The 20336-nt window shown below is 43.9% G+C and overlaps 1 protein-coding gene across 1 annotated transcript; it reads left to right on the top strand.

Annotated features, from left to right (window-relative positions):
• The first annotated feature begins 1687 nt into the window (after positions 1–1687).
• On the top strand, positions 1688–9955 carry LOC120046979 (solute carrier family 43 member 3-like). Its single transcript, XM_038992529.1, has 12 exons — positions 1688–1874; positions 2092–2221; positions 4244–4290; positions 4440–4516; positions 4721–4813; positions 4926–5065; positions 6517–6632; positions 6792–6935; positions 8364–8471; positions 9130–9316; positions 9530–9653; positions 9827–9955. The coding sequence occupies exons 1-12, from the start codon at positions 1688–1690 to the stop codon at positions 9953–9955; spliced, it is 1482 nt and encodes a 493-aa protein (XP_038848457.1).
• Positions 9956–20336: the final 10381 nt, after the last annotated feature.

A 20336-nucleotide genomic window follows, 5' to 3' on the forward strand; every position in this document is an offset into this window, starting at 1 on the left:
GGTGTGATGGGCCGGTGTTCTGTGCACTCATCCATCGCTTCTTCCCAGATGCTTTTGACTTCTCAGCCCTGAACGCATCTGAAAGAGAGAAGAACTTCACCCTGACCTTCAACACAGCAGAGTACCAAGCTGTGTGTGTGTGTGTGTCTGAGTGTGTTGTAAAGTAATCATCCTCTCTCTCGCTCTGTCTATATTTATATCTCTCTCTCTGTCTCTATTTCTCTCTTTCGCTCTCTCTCTCTGTCTCTTTTGACGTATGCGGTCATGGATTTGAGGAAGTTACGCTGTGTTCTGGCAAAGAGGGTCTTGTGATCCGAGGTGTAAAAACTGAATTATGACATTATCAGACCTTGTGGTCGTTATTCATAGTTTACTTGCATCACCCATTGAGTCTTCCAGCCCTGTTGACTACTAGTAGGGAGTGAATGAGTGAGAGAGGGATCACATGAATGTTAAAGGCTAAGTGCTAATGCCCTTGATACGCATTGAAAGACACTGGTCATTCACTAGCAATGTAAATAGCAACAGTTTAGACAAGCAAAACAGTACAGATAAATGAACAGTCCTTTTTACAGATGGGTAATTTTGGAAGTATCTCTCCCATATGTCATTTAATTTGCTTTCATGGTGTGTATTGGCTTTCTTTCGTTGTATCTTTTCCTTCACATTCATGTGTTCGCCATCAGACAAAACCCTGAAAATTGGAGAGGAGGGGTCAAATGAAGGGGAGGGGAGACTGGGTGGAAGGAAGGCTATATAAACTATAAAAGAGAGTTGAGGGAAGTGAGGGGAGTAGTTTTCTAAGAGTAGCTGGAGATCTTCTTCTGATCTGTGAGTAAGTGGTTCATTTGTCCACAGAACTGAATGTTGCGACAGAGCAGTTGTCTCTTTTTTATTACATCTAGTTTCTTTGGCAATGTGTTTGGAATGTTAGAAATGTATGTTTGCCTTCAATGCGATTGCAGCAAAATGCAATGGCCAGTCGCTCAAAACGACACAGAAAAGCATTATTTTAGGGTATATGCTATTCAAGAGGGCATTCAAGAGAGTCATTGAGATTTGAAATCACTTTCAGAGAAGAGATGGGCTTTTAAAAATCTTATTTTTATTTATTTATTTTTTAAATTTTATCCCATTTTCTCCCCAATTTTCGTGGTATCCAATCGCTAGTAATTACTATCTTGTCTCATCGCTACAACTCCCGTACGGGCTCGGGAGAGACGAAGGTCGAAAGCCATGCGTCCTCCGAAGCACAACCCAACCAAGCCGCACTGCTTCTTAACACAGCGCGCCTCCAACCCGGAAGCCAGCCTGTGTACCTGGCCCCCTTGGTTAGCGCGCACTGCGCCCGGCCCGCCACAGGAGTCGCTGGAGCGCGATGAGACAAGGATATCCCTACCGGCCAAACCCTCCCTAACCCGGACGACGCTATGCCAATTGTGCGTCGCCCCACGGACCTCCCGGTCGCGGCCGGCTGCAACAGAGCCTGGGCGCGAACCCAGAGACTCTGGTGGCGCAGTTAGCACTGCGATGCAGTGCCCTAGACCACTGCGCCACCCGGGAGGCCCCGGCTTTTAAAAATCTTTGTTGGGTTTTGTTTTCTGATTTTCTATTTTTCTTGTTTTCTCTCTTAGGTGAAGTGACTCCACCAGGGAACCTAAAAAGAGTGAAAGTGCGGGACAAGACCATGCTGGGTTGTGAGGGTGAGGTGGTGGTGCGGCGGTGGCTGACCCTGGTCACAGGACTGCTGGAGTGCCTGTGTTTTGCGGGGGTCGTTTTTGGCTGGGCCTCCCTGGTGTTCGTCCTGAAGACGGAAGGCTACTTCAGCTACCTGTGTGTCAACACTACCGGGGTCAATGGAACACAATTCCTAGGTCAGTGACTGAGACACCTCACCATCCCGTTTCAAACATAATGTATCATTTGTTTGGATTCACAGTATATCTTAAAATACAAATAAAAATGTTTAAGGTCATTCAGAGGCCTGGGCACACTCATGCACACACACCTGCCCATACTGACAGCACTCTGATTGTGTGTGTGTGTGTGTGTGTGTGTGTGTGTGTGTGTGTGTGTGTGTGTGTGTGTCAGACTGCAGTGCTCAGGATGAACAGTTCTCCCTCATCTTCACTATCGCTTCCTTCATGAACAACTTCTTGCTGCTGCCCAATGGCTTCCTGTTCGACCGTTTTGGCACCATGGTGACCAGGCTGCTGGGAATGTGAGTCTTTTTGTAAACATGTTAGAACGCATCATTAAGCTGCACAGGGTTGATAACCTATATTCAACCATATCCATAACGTAAACAACCTAATGCAGTAGTGTCACTAAAACAAGATACTGAGCACAGCTATATGAGCCTTGTCTTATCTTATCTTGAGACTGTATCTTGAACTTTCACGCAAATATCCCGTTGACATCAACCATTGATGTGCGCTTAGTGTTGAGTTACCCGCAATGGTTTGGCCTTACGTGAAGACAGTATATTATAGAGTCTTGTTAAATGTTTAAGAATCTGTTCAGAGTTAATGAGGCTTTATTACATGCCTAATCTCATGGGAGTTGAGATTTCTTTGTCTCTGGTCGATGCTGCACTAACGGCTCATTTTATGGCTGTTAGACTGAGAGACCGTCAAAAAGCACAGTCCTATGAAGCAGCCAGACAGCTGGCAATAAGGCCCGAGGGGGTGTGTTTTATAACCAATATACCACGGCTAAGGGTTGTTCTTAAGCACGACGCAACAGAGAGTGCCTGGATACAGCCATTAGCCGTGGTATATTGATCATATACCACAAACCCCCCAGGTGCCTTATTGCTATTATAAACTGGTTATGAACGTAATTAGAGCAGTAATTTTCTGTCAAACCTGTGGTATATTGTCTGATATACCACAGCTTTCAGCCAATCAGCATCCAGGACCCAAACTACCCAGTTTATAATACTAAACTAAACACAGTCTGCCATTGCCTCAGCCATAACAGAGAACCTCTATCAGTCTCTCTCTTTACCACTCTCTCCAACAGTTTCACTCTGTCCCTGCCTATCTGTCTCTCTCTTTACCACTCTCTGCAACAGTTTCACTCTGTCCCTGCCTATCTGTTTGTGGTATTTAAGTGACGGTGGAAAGCATGAGGATGTGTACCCTCCAGTGCTAAGTCACTCTTTTTCTGTCTGTCACATCCGTTATTTCCTTTGGAGGGGTTCCCATGTCTGTTCACAATAACAGATGTGGAGAACGCTCTGGGAGGAGCAAGGGAGAGGGGAGTTGTGTTTGTGTGAGTGGGTAAGAGAGAGAGAGAGAGAGAGAGCGAGAGAGAGCGAGAGAGCGAGAGCGAGAGAGAGAGAGAGAGAGAGAGAGAGAGAGAGAGAGAGAGAGAAAAGAAAGCCAAGGATAGGCCAATGGAAAGTGCTGGTGAAGGTGTGAGTTGAGTTGTCTGGGCCTCTAGTTTCCTGTTGGAGTAGATTGGACTCAGTGCCTAGTTATCCAAGAGACGGTGCAAGACAGCGCCAGAGGGCGAGCACTGCCAGAGGTAAGGAATGAAGGGAGAGTGGACATGCCAAGCAGAGAGGGAGTGAGAAAGAGGAATGAAGTTGGACAGGGTGGGAGACATTTACAGATATAGTTAAGGGCTGGGGGTTATGTTGTTGGCTGTGAGTGTTCAGGGTGTGGTTGAGCCTGGGGTTGATGGGGTTAGACTGGGCCAACTAGGGTTAATGTGGCACAGACCGAGTTACTGAAAAAACCTTCCATAGCCCCAGATTCCAAATCTGCATCAACAAACTCCCCATACATCGCCTCCTAAGCCAATCAGAAGCAAATCCACATGTTTTCACACTAGGTGGAGGAGAAATGAAAAGAGAAGGAATGCAAATAGAGAGAGGATAGAGACTAGAGAGGGAGGTTTATGTGTAACTCTGTGTTGTTGTTTTTGTCGCACTGCTTTGCTTTCTCTTGGCCAGGTCGCAGTTGTAAATGAGAAAGCGTTCTCAACTGGCCTAGCTGGTTAAATAAAGGTGAAATAATAAGAATAGAAGAGGTTGAGATGGGACCTCGACCTCGTAGCTAGGACCAGGAAAACACAGCTAATGTTGGCTAAGGCTCTTAAAACAGGGCTAGGATAGTGGGAGGAACAACCAGAGGGAAGTTAAACAAAGTATTTTTTAACATTACCCCCTGACCGGTCTCATTGTGACATTGTGTTTCTGATTGTCAGCGAGTGTGTATGTGTGTGTCTTCTCCAGATCAATGTACACCTCTGGTGCCTTGTTTGTGGCCTTCTCAAGTTCAGGTAAAATCATTGACTTTTCAAAAACAGGCTTTATGGCACAGCTTACCCAAACCCCAAAGCTTTTGATACATTTTTATCAACAGTTGGAACGTTTGTTACACTTTTGTCAGCAATTCGCAAGATTTAGGTCTGTTCTGTTTTTCTCTCAGCTCTGTCCGTCCTCCTCTTCCCGGCGCTGTCCTGCATCTCTGTGGGAGGCATCTTGTTTCTGGTCACCAACATGCAGGTCTGTTCTCTCATATTCATTACCTCCTGAATAAACATCAGTCATGTACACAGCAGTCCTCAGGGCAGAGTTCTCTGAGTAATTAAAGAGGACCATGACTGGGAACACACTCATGATATAGCATTTGACTTGTTTGACTTGGGGTTTTGTCAGTCTGTGGTATGTACTCATGAAATATGCTTCACTTCTCTGTTACTCCTGTAGATAGGCAACCTGTTTGGTTCCGCTCGCTCCACCATCATCACCCTCTACAATGGTGCCTTCGACTCCTCCTCCGCACTCTTCCTCATCATCAAGGTAAGACACACACACACACACACAGAGGTTATAAATTGATAGCTGTCAATGTGGTAATGATGATGATGATGGTGATAATGATGCCATCCCTCCTGCCTCTCTTCTGCTCTAGCTGCTATTTGAGGCTGGGATATCTCTGCGTGCCTCTTTCCTCTTCCTGGCTGCGTGTGGCATCATCCACCTGGTCAGGACCTTCCTCCTGCTACCCAGAACACACATCCCCTACCCCCTCCCTGAGGGCTACACCTACGGGTAAGAACACCCCCCCCCCCCCCCCCCCCCCCCTGAGGGCTACACCTACGGGTAAGAACACATCCCCTACCCCCTCCCTGAGGGCTACACCTAGGTGAAAGAACACATCCCCTACCCCCTCCCTGAGGGCTATACCTACGGGTAAGAACACATCCCCTACCCCCTCCCTGAGGGCTACACCTAGGGGTAAGAACACACCCCCCCCCCCCCTCCCTGAGGGCTACACCTACGGGTAAGAACACATCCCCTACCCCCTCCCCGAGGGCTACACCTACGGGTAAGAACACATCCCCTACCCCCTCCCTGAGGGCTACACCTAGGGGTAAGAACACATCCCCTACCCCCTCCCTGAGGGCTACACCTACGGGTAAAAAACACATCCCCTACCCCCTCCCTGAGGGCTACACCTAGGTGAAAGAACACATCCCCTACCCCCTCCCTGAGGGCTACACCTAGGTAAAAGAACACATCCCCTACCCCCTCCCTGAGGGCTATACCTACGTGAAAGAACACATCACCTACCCCCTCCCTGAGGGCTACACCTAGGTGAAAGAACACATCACCTACCCACTCCCTGAGGGCTATACCTCTGTGAAAGAACACATCACCTACCCCCTCCCTGAGGGCTATACCTACGTGAAAGAACACATCCCCTACCCCCTCCCTGAGGGCTACACCTAGGGGTAAGAACACATCCCCTACCCCCTCCCTGAGGGCTACACCTACGGGTAAAAAACACATCCCCTACCCCCTCCCTGAGGGCTACACCTAGGTGAAAGAACACATCCCCTACCCCCTCCCTGAGGGCTACACCTAGGTAAAAGAACACATCCCCTACCCCCTCCCTGAGGGCTATACCTACGTGAAAGAACACATCACCTACCCCCTCCCTGAGGGCTACACCTAGGTGAAAGAACACATCCCCTACCCCCTCCCTGAGGGCTACACCTAGGGGTAAGAACACATCCCCTACCCCCTCCCTGAGGGCTACACCTACGGGTAAAAAACACATCCCCTACCCCCTCCCTGAGGGCTACACCTAGGTAAAAGAACACATCCCCTACCCCCTCCCTGAGGGCTACACCTAGGTGAAAGAATACATCCCCTACCCCCTCCCTGAGGGCTACACCTACGGGTAAGAAAACATCTCCTACCCCCTCCCTGAGGGCTACACCTACGGGTAAGAACACATCCCCTACCCCCTCCCTGAGGGCTATACCTACGGGTAAGAACACATCCCCTACCCCCTCCCTGAGGGCTACACCTAGGGGTAAGAACAGGAGTTGGACAGAAAATAGACCCAGGGAAAGAAGGGAATACATGTCTGCTGAGTGTTTGTTGCTCTTAGCAGAAGCTCTAACAACCTAGAGACCCCAGCACACCCCCTATGGGTCCAGTCTGTCTGTTCTCTGTGTGACTATAACCAGTGTTGCTATAACTTCCTGTGACAGAATAAACTGTGGCCAGACCAAGACCTTCAGCCCGGAGCAGACAGCAGCAATTGCCAGCGTGCAGAGTGATGATGTCACTGAAGAAACGCCTTTTAACAATGAGAGCGCAGAGAAAGGTGTGTAGATTTAGGTTAACTTGATATCAGCCCTTCTCGTTCCCTTGTCCCATATGTTCATGATTGGTTGACCATACAGACCTTGTTAACTGCAATTACATAATCTGTGTGTATTTGTGACTGATTTGACCTCTTCCTCTCCTCCCCACCCCCTCTCAGTGGCTACTTTCTGGGAGTGTTTCCTGTCCAAGTTCTTCCTCTGGCACCTGGTGTGGTTATCTGTCATGCAGCTGAGGCACTACCTGTTCATCGGCACCCTCAACCCCATGCTGCAGAGACTGACCCAGGGAGAACCCTCTCTGGGTACACACACACATACACACTCACACACACACACTTACAAAAGCCTATTGTCAGACATTATACTTATGCATCAGACATTATACATATGCCAAAACTATGTGGACGCCCCTTCAAATTAGTGGCTCCGGCTATTTCAGCCACACCCGTTGCTGACAGGTGTATAAAATCGAGCACACAGCAATGGAATATCCATAGACGAGCATTGGTAGTAGAATGAACCGCACTGAAGAGCTCAGTGACTTTCAACGTGGCACCATCATATGATGCCACCTTTCCAACAAGTCAGTTCTTCAAATTCCTGCTAGAGCTGCGCCGGTCAACTGTAAGTGCTGGTATTGTGAAGTGGAAACATCTAGGAGTAACAACGGCTCAGCTGCGAAGTGGTAGGCCACACAACCTCACAGAATGGGACCGCCGAGTGCTGAAGCGCTTAGCGCGTAGAAATGGTCTGTTCTCGGTTGCAACACTCGCTATCGAGTTCCAAGCTGCCTCTAGAAGCAATGTCAGCGCAAGAACTGTTCATCGCGTGCTTCATGAAATGAGATTCCATGAAATGAGTTTCCATTTCCGACCAGCCGCATACAAGCGTAAGATCACCGTGCGCAATGCCAAGCATCGGCTTGAGTGGTGTAAAGCTTGCTGTCATTGGACTCTGGAGCAGTGAAACACGTTCTCTGGAGTGATGAATCACGCTTCACCATCTGGCAGTCCGATGGACCAATCTGGGTTTGGTGGATGCCAGGAGAACGCTACCTGCCCGAATGCATAGTGCCAACTGTAATGTTTGGTGGAGAAGGAATAATGGTCCGGGGCTGTTTTTCATTGTTCGGGCTAGGCCCCTTAGATCTAGTGAAGCGAAATCTTAACGCTACAGCATACAATAACATTCTAGACGATTCTGTGCTTCCAACTTTGTGGCAACAGTTTGGGAAAGGCCCTTTCCTGTTTCAGTATGACATTGCCCCCGTGCACAAAGTGAGGTCCATACAGAAATGGTTTGTCGAGATCGGTATGGAAGAACTTGACTGGCCTGCACAGAGCCCTGACCTCAACCCCATCGAACACCTTTGGGATGAATTGGATCGCCAACTGCGAGCCAGGCCTAATCGCCCAACATCAGTGCCCAACCTCACTAATGCTCTTGTGGCTGAATGGAAGCAACTCCCTGCAGCAACGCTCCAACATCTAGTGGAAAGCCTTCCCAGAAGAGTGGAGGTTGTTATAGCAGCAAAGGGGGACCAACTCCATATTAATGCCCACAATTTTGGAATGAGATGTACTTTTGGCCATGTAGTGTATTACTGTCTTAACCGTTTATAAATATCTTACTGATGTTTAATAAAGTAGACTTACAAAGAAAAGTTGTTTAAAGTGTAACTCTTCTCTCTTTCTAAGCACGTCCTTATTCCGCTCTGTTTTTCCCTGCAGTGAGCACATACACCAATGCTTTTGCTGTAACCCAGCTTTGTGGGGTGCTGTGTGCCCCCTGGAACGGCCTCATCATGGACCGACACAAGGGCAAGCCCAGGGCCCCAGGTACAAACTTCACCTATAGACACTAATATAAATTCTCTCCAACACACATGTGAAACCTCACACACTCACACTCCAAACCAAACACACAAAGAAAGTTCTTTCGCAGGTCACTTTCTTTGCTATGCCAACAATTTCAGAATGTAACAGGCTGTTCCTGCAATTTCAGTTAAAACTCAATAAAACAAGTCTGAAATATAAGGATGTCTATACATTACAGCTGTTTTCAAATACATTGCTCTGCTATTAAGAGTTTTACTGGAGGAACATTTGGGCTGAAGAGCCTCTGACCTTCAGTACATTACTGCTTGGAAGGGGGTGACTGAAGTGGTGGTGTCGTATGCTACCTAAGGAGGTGGTGTAGAAATGGAGAAGACAGAATTAAATCGAGATTAACATTTTCACACTACTGAAATATGTGTACAAAACTGTATTTTTGTGAAAACTCGTAAGTGAAATTATACTCTAAACTAACTTCAACACCAGATCCCTGAGAACTGCTTGATTCTCTGACCCTGATATCTAACTGTGAAGGGGGCGGGGAAGGGTGTAACATATGCATGGGTTTGTAAACACAACACTAATCCTATCTGTGTGTTTGTGTGTGTATATGTGTGTGTACATACTGTATGTTTTGGTGTATGTTTGTGTGTGTGTGCAGGAATGAGTGAGAAGGAGGCAGACCTGCGTGCGTCGGTGCTCTCCCTGACACTGACGGCACTGCAGTGTGTCCTGTTCTCCATCTGTGCCTCCACCCCCTTCCTCCCCCTCCAGTACCTCACCTTCATCCTGCAGGTCCTCAACCGATCCTTCCTCTATGGAGGCAATGCAGCCTTCATCAGCATTGCGTGAGTCACACACACACACACACACACACACACACACACACACACACACACACACACACACACACACACACCAGCCGTTTGCAATAACAAACATTATGCAACAGGATAAGGGGAGTACAGACAATAGACGCTCACACCTTCTTAGTGTCATACTTTTGTACAGTAGTAACAAATTAATTAAATTATCTCCCTTGCCTCCCTCCCTCTGTGTAGTTTTCCTCCGTGTCACTTTGGGAAGCTGTATGGTATGATCATGGCTCTGTCTGCAGTGGTGGCTCTGCTGCAGTACCCCTGCTTTACCCTGGTCAAAGGAGTGCTAGGAGGAGACCCACTATACGTGAGTGGAGCTACTGTTATCAGATTGACCAGATAGACTACCTTTACCTTTGGGAGAGCTTTGCAGCAGGCTTTAACTTTTACCATTATGTTCTAATGTGGACTTACTGCAGAGTGGTGACCCCATCTCCCTTCCCCCCTCATCACTCTCTCTCTTTTCTCTTTCCTCTACAGGTGAACATAGCCCTGACGTTACTCAGCCTGCTGGCCTTCATCCATCCTGTCTGTGTCTATCTGCACTGTTGTGGCCTAGCAGCCCAGAGGGGTAAACCCAAGGACACCCTCCCCTCCCGCTCCTCCTAGACCAGCTCTAAAAAGGGAAACAAACACACACTTTAAAAAGGCCATTTCAACCCTCGCTCCTCTGTTTCCTCTCCAGTTTGTATATTATATACAGTTGAAGTCGGAAGTTTACATACACCTTAGCCAAATACATTTAAACTCAGTTTTTTACAATTCCTGACATTTAATCCTAGTAAAAATTCCCTGTCTTAGGTCAGTTAGGATCACCACTTTATTTTAAGAATGTGAAATGTTAGAATAATAGTAGAGAGAATTATTTATTTCAGCTTCTATTTCTTTCATCACATTCCCAGTGGGTCAGAAGTTTACATACACTCAATTAGTATCTGGTAGCATTGCCTTTAAATTGTTTAACTTGGGTCAAACGTTTCGGGTAGCCTTCCACAAGCTTCCCACAATAAGTTGGGTGAATTTTGGCCCATTCCTCCTGACAGAGCTGGTGTAACCGAGTCAGCTTTGTAGGCCTCCTTGCTCGCACACGCTTTTTCAGTTCTGCCCACAAATTTTCAAAAGGGTTGAGGTCAGGGCTTTGTGATGGCCACTCCAATACCTTGACTTTGTTGTCCTTAAGCCATTTTGCCACAACTTTGGAAGTATGCTTGGGGTCATTGTCATTTGTAAGACCCATTTGCGACCAAGCTTTAACTTCCTGACTGATGTCTTGAGATGTTTCTTCAATATATCCACATAATTTTCCCTCCTCATGATGCCATTTATTTTGTGAAGTGCACCAGTCCCTCCTGCAGCAAAGCACCCCCACAACATGATGATGCCACCACCGTACTTCACGGTGTTTTCAGCTTGCAAGCATCCCTCTTTTTCCTCCAAACATAACGATGGTCATTATGGCCAAACAGTTACATTTTTGTTTCATCAGACCAGAGGACATTTCACCAAAAAGCAGTGGCTTCTTCCTTGCTGAGCGGCCTTTCAGGTTATGTCGATATAGGACTCATTTTACTGTGGATATAGATACTTTTGTACCTGTTTCCTCTAGCATCTTCAGAAGGTCCTTTGCTGTTGTTCTGGGATTGATTTGCACATTTCACACCAAAGTACGTTCATCTCTAGGAGACAGAACGTGTCTCCTTCCTGAGCGGTATGATGGCTGTGTGGTCCCATGGTGTTTATACTTGCGTACTATTGTTTGTACAGATGAACGTGGTACCTTCAGGCGTTTGGAAATTGCTCCCAAGGATGAACCAGACTTGTGGAGGTCTACAATTTTTCTTCTGAGGTCTTGGCTAATTTCTTTTGATTTTCCCATGATGTCAAGCAAAGAGGCACTGAGTTTGAAGGTAGGCCTTGAAATACATCCACAGGTACACCTCCAAGTTATGTCAATTAGCCTTTCAGAAGCTTCTAACGCCATGACATCATTTTCTGGAATTTTCCAAGCTGTTTAAAGGCACAATCAATTTAGTGTATGTAAACTTTTGACCCACTGTAATTGTGATACAGTTAATTATAAGTGAAATAATCTGTCTGTAAACAATTGTTGGAAAAATGACTTGTGTCATGCACAAAGTAGATGTCCTAACCGACTTGCCAAAACTATAGTTTGTTAACAAGACATTTGTGGAGTGGTTGAAAAACGAGTTTTAATGACTCCAACCTAAGTGTATGTAAACTTCCGACTTCAACTCTATATGAGGTATCAGTTAGTTAGGGTTATACATGTCTTATATCAGGATTTTAGCCAATTCTGTCAGAGTGGGAACAAAAACTGTTTACAGACTCCTCCTAAGTGCTAATGTTATTTTTCAGCCCTGCATTGACCGCTCCATTGGTTGGTCTTGGCTACAGCTGAAGCCCATAGGCTACTATTGTATGTATTGTAGCTGAAAACGTATTTGATCTGGTGTATTCTAGCTAGCTAGTCTGCCTCCTTTTATTCCACTTTAAGCAGTATTAACTGTGCACTTTGACACTGCTGCCCAAACCCCTAAACTCAGACTTTCCATTGTAGGATCCAGGCACTCAAGGACAACAACACATATAAACAAATCTAGTGTTTACTACTCCTGTTAGAATAAGGATTAATTAATGTGATAATCAGTTTGAGGTATAGGAATTGTAAGGGATTTACAGATCTAAGAAACTGCTCAGCAACGTGAGAAAGTCAGGAGCAAGAAGATGATCAGATAATGTTTTTGTTCTTTTCTCATCCTGTCATACACAACTGTCTGGCTTTCAACATAACAACACGACTAAACTGACCACAGGTTCCACCCTGGGTCCCCAGTGTCTCAAATTCCAAATTCCTTCAGGAGTCTGAGAGACCATTTTGGCAGGAAAGGCAGTGCAGGTCTGCCAGCTACTGACCTAAACTGGGGAAAACAGTTTCCTGTTGGCATTTAATTCCCTCCTCTGAACAAACCGTGTCATGATGGTGGGCTTTGTAAAGTGTTTTAAAGTATTATATCAACCAATATCATAACAGCGAGAACCTTTATAGGGTTTATTTATAGTAGAACAGGATGTGGTAATCACGGCTGATTTTCTATCAGCACACAGTATTGCACAGCACGATCATCCCCCCACTGAATAAACCTGAATGTCTGGTATAGATAGCAGAGATAGACCACTTATGCCTTATACATGGAAGTCAACAACATTGAAGAGACTATTACATTTGTATTGAGAATGTACTGTATTAATCGTGAAGGGATTATTTCAATGTAGGACATGCAGGGACTATAATATTAGGTATATATATATTTGACCTTAGCAACTATGTAAAACACTTTAAAATGACAAATAAGTACACATCATACATGTTTTTGTTTATAGTGAACTGTTTATCGATGATAAAACATAATGCATGTTCTTTAAACTGCAAAACTTTGTGTTTAGGCATTGTTTAAAGTAATTAGGTTAAGCAAATTGGCATGTCCCCATAGTGACCCATTAGAGTTGTGGTGAGATGTTTTGGGGAATTATAGATGTATATCTAATATTTTGAATGCTAGAAAGTAAACATTGTGAGCAACCTGTTTAATCTTATAACTTCGGTAAATTATTATAATATATATATAACAAAAATTGTACCCCCTTTGTTCTTCCCAATTTTGTCATATCCAATTACGATCTTGTCTCATCGCTGCAACTCCCCAACGGGCTCGGGAGAGGCGAAGGTCGAGTCATGCGTCCTCCGAAACATGACACACCAAACCGAACTCCTTAACACCCGCCAGCTTAACCCGGAACCCAGCCGCACCAATGTGTCAGAGGAAACACAGTTCCACTGACAATCGAGGTCAGCCTGCAGGCGCCCTTGCCCGCCACAATGAGTCGCTAGAGCGCGATGAGCTAATCCTCAATTACCTCAAATGTGTTATTGGTGTTGCTACTCCTACTGGTGACAATGGGAAGACATTTTTTTAAATCTATTAAAATTATGTAAATTTTTTCAAAAATGCCATGCCCATATGCCACCGCAATTCAAGAACAACCGTGTGCTAAAGGCGAAGTGAAAATATCAGGTACACATACAGTAGTTTCAAACCCTCCATATCAAGCCTGAAGATGTATGAATGTCCTTCTTTCACATTTCCAGTGAAAAGGCCAAAACAAGCAACGCCACCAAGCAAACAGATCAAAATGATGAGTTGTATAAAAAAATAATTGATTCAACATGGAGAACAATAAATCCACCATACATCGTAAGTATGATTAATAAAATAAATTATACAAAAGTGTAGGTATGAAGATTTTTTTTAAACTGTACAAAAATCTGTATGCCAATGAAAAATGTTAATGTAAATAAAGTGATGTTACATTCATTTATTCTCCAGTTTGATTCGTCATTTGCAGTGGTGTAAAGTACTTCAGTAAAAACACTTTAAAGTACTACATAAGTCATTTCGAGGTATCTGTACTTCACTTTACTATTTATATTTGACAACTTTTACTTTTACTCCACTAAATTCCTAAAGAAAATAATGTACTTTCTACTCCATACATTTCCCTTGACAACCAAAAGTACTCATTACATTTTGAATGCATAGCAGGATAGGACAATTGTCTAATTCACATACTTATCAAGAGAACTCTCACGTTCTGACCTTTATTTTCCTTTGTTTTGTCTTTAGTTAGTATGGTCAGGGCGTGAGTTGGGGTGGGCAGTCTATGTTATGTGTTTCTATGTTGAGGTTTGTCAATTGGCCTGATATGGTTCTCAATCAGAGGCAGGTGTTTTGCATTGTCTCTGATTGGGAACCATATTAAGGTAGCCTGTTTTCACTGTTGGTTTGTGGGTGTTTGTTTCCTGTGTCTGTGTTCGTGCCACACGGGACTGTTTCGGTTAGGTTACATTGTTATTTTGTATATTTTGTCGTGTTCTGTTAATTATATTAAAACATGGACACTTACCACTCTGCGCTTTGGTCCGATCCCTGCTACACCTCCTCTTCGTCTGAAGAGGAGGAAATCAGCCGTTACAAGAACATCCCTGGTCATCCCTACTGCCTCTGATCTGGAGGATTCACTAAACAAAAATGCTTCGTTTGTAAATTATGTCTGAATACTGGAGTATGCCCCTGGCCATTCGTACATATACATTTTTTAAAACAATTGTGTCATCTGTTTTGTCTAATATAAAGAATATGAAATGATTTATACATTTACTTTTGATACTTAAGTATATTTAAAACCAAATACTTTTAGACTTATAATCAAATTGCATTTTACTGATTGACTTTCACTTTTACTTCAGTCATTTTTTATTAAGTTATCTTTACTTCTACTCAAGTATGACAATTGGGTACATTTTCCACCACTGTCCATTTGTCAATCAATATATGACACAGTGGCAACAGAAACTCACGCCAAACTCATCACTTCATCCACTCTCTTTCACTTACTCACACACACATGCACACTATCCCCTACCCCAAGTAAAGTGGGTACTGGTAGTAAAATGCCATTACACTTTCTGAGCATGGTCTCAGAGCATTTCATATCATTCTTTATGTCAATCCTGTCAGGACCCGGTGTGAGAAACAGTCACTAATAGTCGGCAGAACCCAGAAGATGAGGCAGACACAGCAGTACTAGAGACGGTGGTTTAATAAAGGAAAAAATCTTCAGGCAAAAAATATAAATCCACAACGTCAAAAGTAATGCCAAGAGAAAAAATGAATATCCTCCAAGATACAATGAAAATCCACAACAGCAGGGAAAAAACAAACCTCAAAAGAATAATCAAAAATAAACAAGAACAAAAACCAGAGTACCTCAGGAAAATCCAACTAGAGAAATAAATGTTCACAGCATGGCTGGGGCTGGGTGCTAACATACAAACACAGAGCAAAGAACTGAGGAACACTAAGGGTTTAAATACCTACAAGGAAATGAGGCACAGGTGCAAATAATAACTAGAACAAGGGAAAAACAAAAGGTTCAAAAAGGCGCAATGGGGGCATCTAGTGACCAAAACAATCCTGTCCAAATCCTGACAAATCCAAGGTACTCCATTTAGTATATCAAATCAAATCAAATGTATTTATAAAGCCCTTCTTAAACCAGCTGATATCTCAAAGTGCTGTACAGAAACCCAGCCTAAAACCCCAAACAGCAAGCAATGCAGGTGTAGAAGCATGGTGGCTAGGAAAAACTCCCTAGAAAGGCCAGAACCTAGGAAGAAACCTAGAGAGGAACCAGGCTATGAGGGGTGGCCAGTCCTCTTCTGGCTGTGCCGGGTGGCAATTATAACAGAACATGGCCAAGATGTTCAAATGTTCATAGATGACCAGCAGGGTCAAATAATAATAATCACAGTGGTTGTCGAGGCTGCAACAGGTCAGCACCTCAGGAGTAAATGTCAGTTGGCTTTTCATAGCCGATCATTATGTTATGTTTCGTATGGTATGTATTAATGTGTGGATATCCATCATCCATTTTGTATGATATGTTACAAGTTGCAATTTGTTGTGGTTAACATTAGCTAGCTCTAGGGGTTAGGGCTATGGGCTAAGGTTAGGGTTGAGGTTAGGAGTTAGGTTAAAGGGTTAGGGGAAGGGTTAGCTAAAAGGGTTAAGTGTCACGCCCTGACCGTAGAGATCTTTTAATTCTCTATGTTTGGTTGGTCAGGGTGTGACTCGGGTGGGAAACTCTATGTTCTTTATTTCTATGTTTTGGCCGGGTATGGTTCTCAATCAGGGACAGCTGTCTATCGTTGTCTCTGATTGGGAATCATACTTAGGCAGCCTGTTTTGCCACCTTAGTTTTGTGGGATGTTGTTTTTTGTTAGCTCTGTGAAGCCTGCAGAACGTGATGTTCGTTATTCTTTTGTTGTTTTTGTTTGGTGTTCTGAGTAATTAAAGATCATGAACACTTACCACGCTGCACCTTGGTCCACTTCCTCTTCAGACGAACGTTACATTAAGGTTAAGGTTAGGGGAAGGGTTAGCTAACATGCTAAATAGTTGCAAATTAGCAAGTAGTTAAAGTTGCTAATTAGCTACTTGCTAATTAGCACAATCTTTGGGTTGCTAAACACTTACGTTATACTTGAGTAATGTAGGGTGGTTCATTTTTCCACAGAAATTAATGTTGCAATGGGACAGTTGTCTTGTTTTTATTGCATGTGGTTTATTGGGCAATTTGGTCGGGGTGTAAGGATGTTTGTTTGCATTTAATATGACTGCAGTCAAATGCAATGGCCAGTCATCAGTCAACACAGAAAAAACTGATTTAGACTATGTGCTATTCAAGAGAGTCTTTGAGATCTCAGAGGAGAAAACTGACTAAATAGTAATAAGCTGCACAGGGTTGAAATACACTCACCGGACAATATATTAGGTGCACCCATGATATATTCAACCATGACTGATGGTTAGCTGTCGATTGGTCTGCCGGCGTACATACGACAGCTCAGGTGAGCCCTCCCTGCAGATTGTTGCCCAGGACTCAGTTCTCCCTCAGGTGTTGCAGGATGTACATGGACACCCCTCAGGGGGTCAAATGGGTTATAAAAAGACACTGGTCAGTGGTCCATTCATGACTTAGGATATAGAAAAGTACTGTCATGAGTTTATAGCATGAAAAAAAGTGTCCGCTGACATGAGCTCCCTATAGCTCCCTAATGTCACTGCACCGCCTCCTATTGAGAAGTTACCGTCCTTCACCTTCCCTGTTGTGAAACTACGCTCTGGTCAAATGAGGCCCATGGGTCAGGGACAGCCCCCATACAATCAGTCCTACCCGGTGTGCGACAGAGCTCAAAACCAAAATGCTGCCCGAGTAGCATCTCTGATCGATTAAGGGTACGCTGGTCCTCCACAGGACTGTTAGAGTAATATGGTCGTGTACTTTTAAAGACATGGACTTTTTTCACAGTGTGAGTACTGTGGAAAGTGTAGAGTGAACACCATGTCTTTAAAAGTACTGGCAGATCAGAAGTAGGTTCTACAGCTGCACCATCGAGAGCATTCTGACTGGTTGCATCACTGCCTGGTATGGCAACTGCTCAGTCTCCGACCGCAAGGCACTACAGAGGGTAGTGTGTACGGCCCAGTACATCACTGGGGCCAAGCTTCCTGCCATCCAGGACCTCTATACCAGGCGGTGTCAGAGGAAGGCCCTAAAAATTGTCAGACTCCAGCCAACCTAGTCATAGACTGTTCTCGCTGCTACCGCACGGCAAGCGGTACCAGAGCGCCGATTCGAGGTCCAAAAGGCTTCTTAACAGCTTCTACCCCCAAGCCATAAGACTGAACAGCTAATCAAAGGGCTACCCAGAACCCAATTTTACACTGCTGCTACTCTCTGTTTATAATCTATGTATAGTCACGTTAACTCTACCTACAGTTGAAGCCGGAAGTTTACATACACTTAGCTTGGAGTCATTAAAACTCGTTTTTCAACCACTCCACAATTTTTTTGTTAACAAACTATAGTTTTGGCAAGTCGGTTAGGACATCTACTTCGTGCATGACAGAATATATTTTTCCAACAATTGTTTACAGACAGATTATTTCACATATAATTAACTGTATCACAATTCCAGTGGGTCAAAAGTTTACATACACTAAATTGATTGTGCCTTGAAACAGCTTGGAAAATTCCAGAAAATGAGGTCATGCCTTTAGAAGATTCTGATAGGCTAACTGACATCATTTGAGTCAATTGGAGGTGTACCTGTGGATGTATTTCAAGGCCTACCTTCAAACTCAGTGCCTCTTTGCTTGACATCATGGAAAAATCTAAAGAAATCAGCCAAGACCTCAGAAAAAAATTATAGACCTCCACAAGTCTGGTTCATCCTTGGGAATAATTTCCAAATGCCTGAAGGTACCACGTTCATCTGTACAAACAATAGTACGCAAGTATAAAGACCATGGGACCACGCAGCTGTCATACCGCTCAGGAAGAAGACGCGTTCTGTCTCCTAGAGATGAACGTACCTTGGTGCGAAAAGTGCAAATCAATCCCAGAACAACAGCAAAGGACCTTGTGAAGATGCTGGAGGAAACAGGTACAAAAGTATCTATATTCACAGTAAAATTTGTGCTATATCAAGGAAGCAAGGAAGAAGCAACTGCTCCAAAACCACCATAAAAAAGACAGACTACGGTTTGCAACTGCACATGGGGACAAAGATTGTACTTTTTGGAGAAATATCCTCTGGTCTGATGAAACAAAAAAATAACTGTTTGGCCATAATGACCATCGTTATGTTAGGAGGAAAAAGGGGGATGCTTGCAAGCCGAAGATCACCATCCCAACCGTGAAGCACGGAGGTGGCAGCAGCATGTTGTGGGGATGCTTTGCTGCAGGAGGGACTGGTGCACTTCACAAAATAGACAGCATCATGAGGAGGAAAAATGATGTGGATATATTAAAGAATAATCTCAAGACATCAGACAGGAAGTTAAAGCTTGGTCGCAAATAGGTCTCCCAAATGGACAATGACCCCAAGCATACTTCTAAAGTTGTGGCAAAATGGCTTAAGGACAACAAAGTCAAGGTATTGGAGTTGCCATCACAAAGCCCTGACCTCAACCCTTTTGAAAATTTGTGGGCAGAACTGAAAAAGCGTGTGCGAGCAAAGAGGCCTACAAAACTGACTCAGTTACACCAGCTCTGTCAGGAGGAATGGGCCAAAATTCACCCAACTTATTGTGGGAAGCTTGTGGAAGGCTACCCGAAACGTTTGACCCAAGTTAAACAATTTAAAGGCAATGCTACCAAATACTAATTGAGTGTATGTAAACTTCTGACCCACTGGGAATGTGATGAAAGAAGTAAAAGCTGAAATAAATCATTCTCTCTACTATTATTCTAACATTTCACATTCTTAAAATAAAGTGGTGATCCTAATTGACCTAAGACAGGGAATTTTTACTAGGATTAAATGTCAGGAATTGTGAAAAACTGAGTTTAAATGTATTTGGCTAAGGTGTATGTAAACTTCCGACTTCAACTGTAGATGTACATATTACCTCAATTTCCTCTTCTAACTGGTGCCCCCGCACATTGACTCTGTACCGGTACCCCATGTATATAGTCTCGCTATTGTTATTTTACTGCTGCTATTTAATTATTTGTTACTTTTATTTTCTACTTATCTATTTTTTACTGAACACTTATTTTTGTTTTTTTCTTAACTTCTTAAAGCATTGTTGGTTAAGGGCTTGTAAGTAAGCATTTCACTGTAAGGTCTACACCTGTTGTATTAGGCGCATGTGACAAATACAATTTGAAGTAATAAGTAACAGCATAACCTGATGTCAACATCCTTTCCCCCTATGGTATTGTTCTCCCCTCTTCTTTCTTTCCATGGTTTGTTTTGTTTCACTTAACAACAAAGTCTCTGAACCGGGAAGGCATTACATGTGTATGATGTGGATAAACCACTGTGACAGTGGGTACAAAAACTAATGTGATCACTTCATCCACTCTCGTTCACTTACTCACACACTCACAGGCACTATTCCCTACTCCTAGCATACCTTGTTTACCTTTCATCTTGATATCAAAGTAACTGGCTCATTCCCTCCTGCTCATGATTTATTGACCATACAGATCTTGTTTATGTTTTGTATCTGTGTATTTATGACTGATCTCTCTCTTTCCTATATAATGAATGAAAGAAGAGTTGAGGGAAGAGAGAGGAGCAGTTTTCTAAGAGTAGCCGGGGAGATTCTTCTGAACTGTGAGTAATGTAGAGTCATTCATTTGTCCACAGAAATTGATGTTGCAATGGTTGTCTCTTTTTAATTGCATCTGGTTTCTTTGACAATATGGTCGGAGTGTTAGAAAGTATGTTTGCATTTAAAATGACTGCAGCAAAATGCAATGGCCAGTCATTAAAACGACACAGAAAAAGCATTATTAAGGCTATAAGCTTTTCAATAAAGCATTCAAAAATAGTAGT

The sequence above is a fragment of the Salvelinus namaycush genome, chromosome 5 (assembly GCF_016432855.1).
Source record: "Salvelinus namaycush isolate Seneca chromosome 5, SaNama_1.0, whole genome shotgun sequence".
In the NCBI taxonomy this organism is placed as follows: domain Eukaryota; kingdom Metazoa; phylum Chordata; class Actinopteri; order Salmoniformes; family Salmonidae; genus Salvelinus; species Salvelinus namaycush.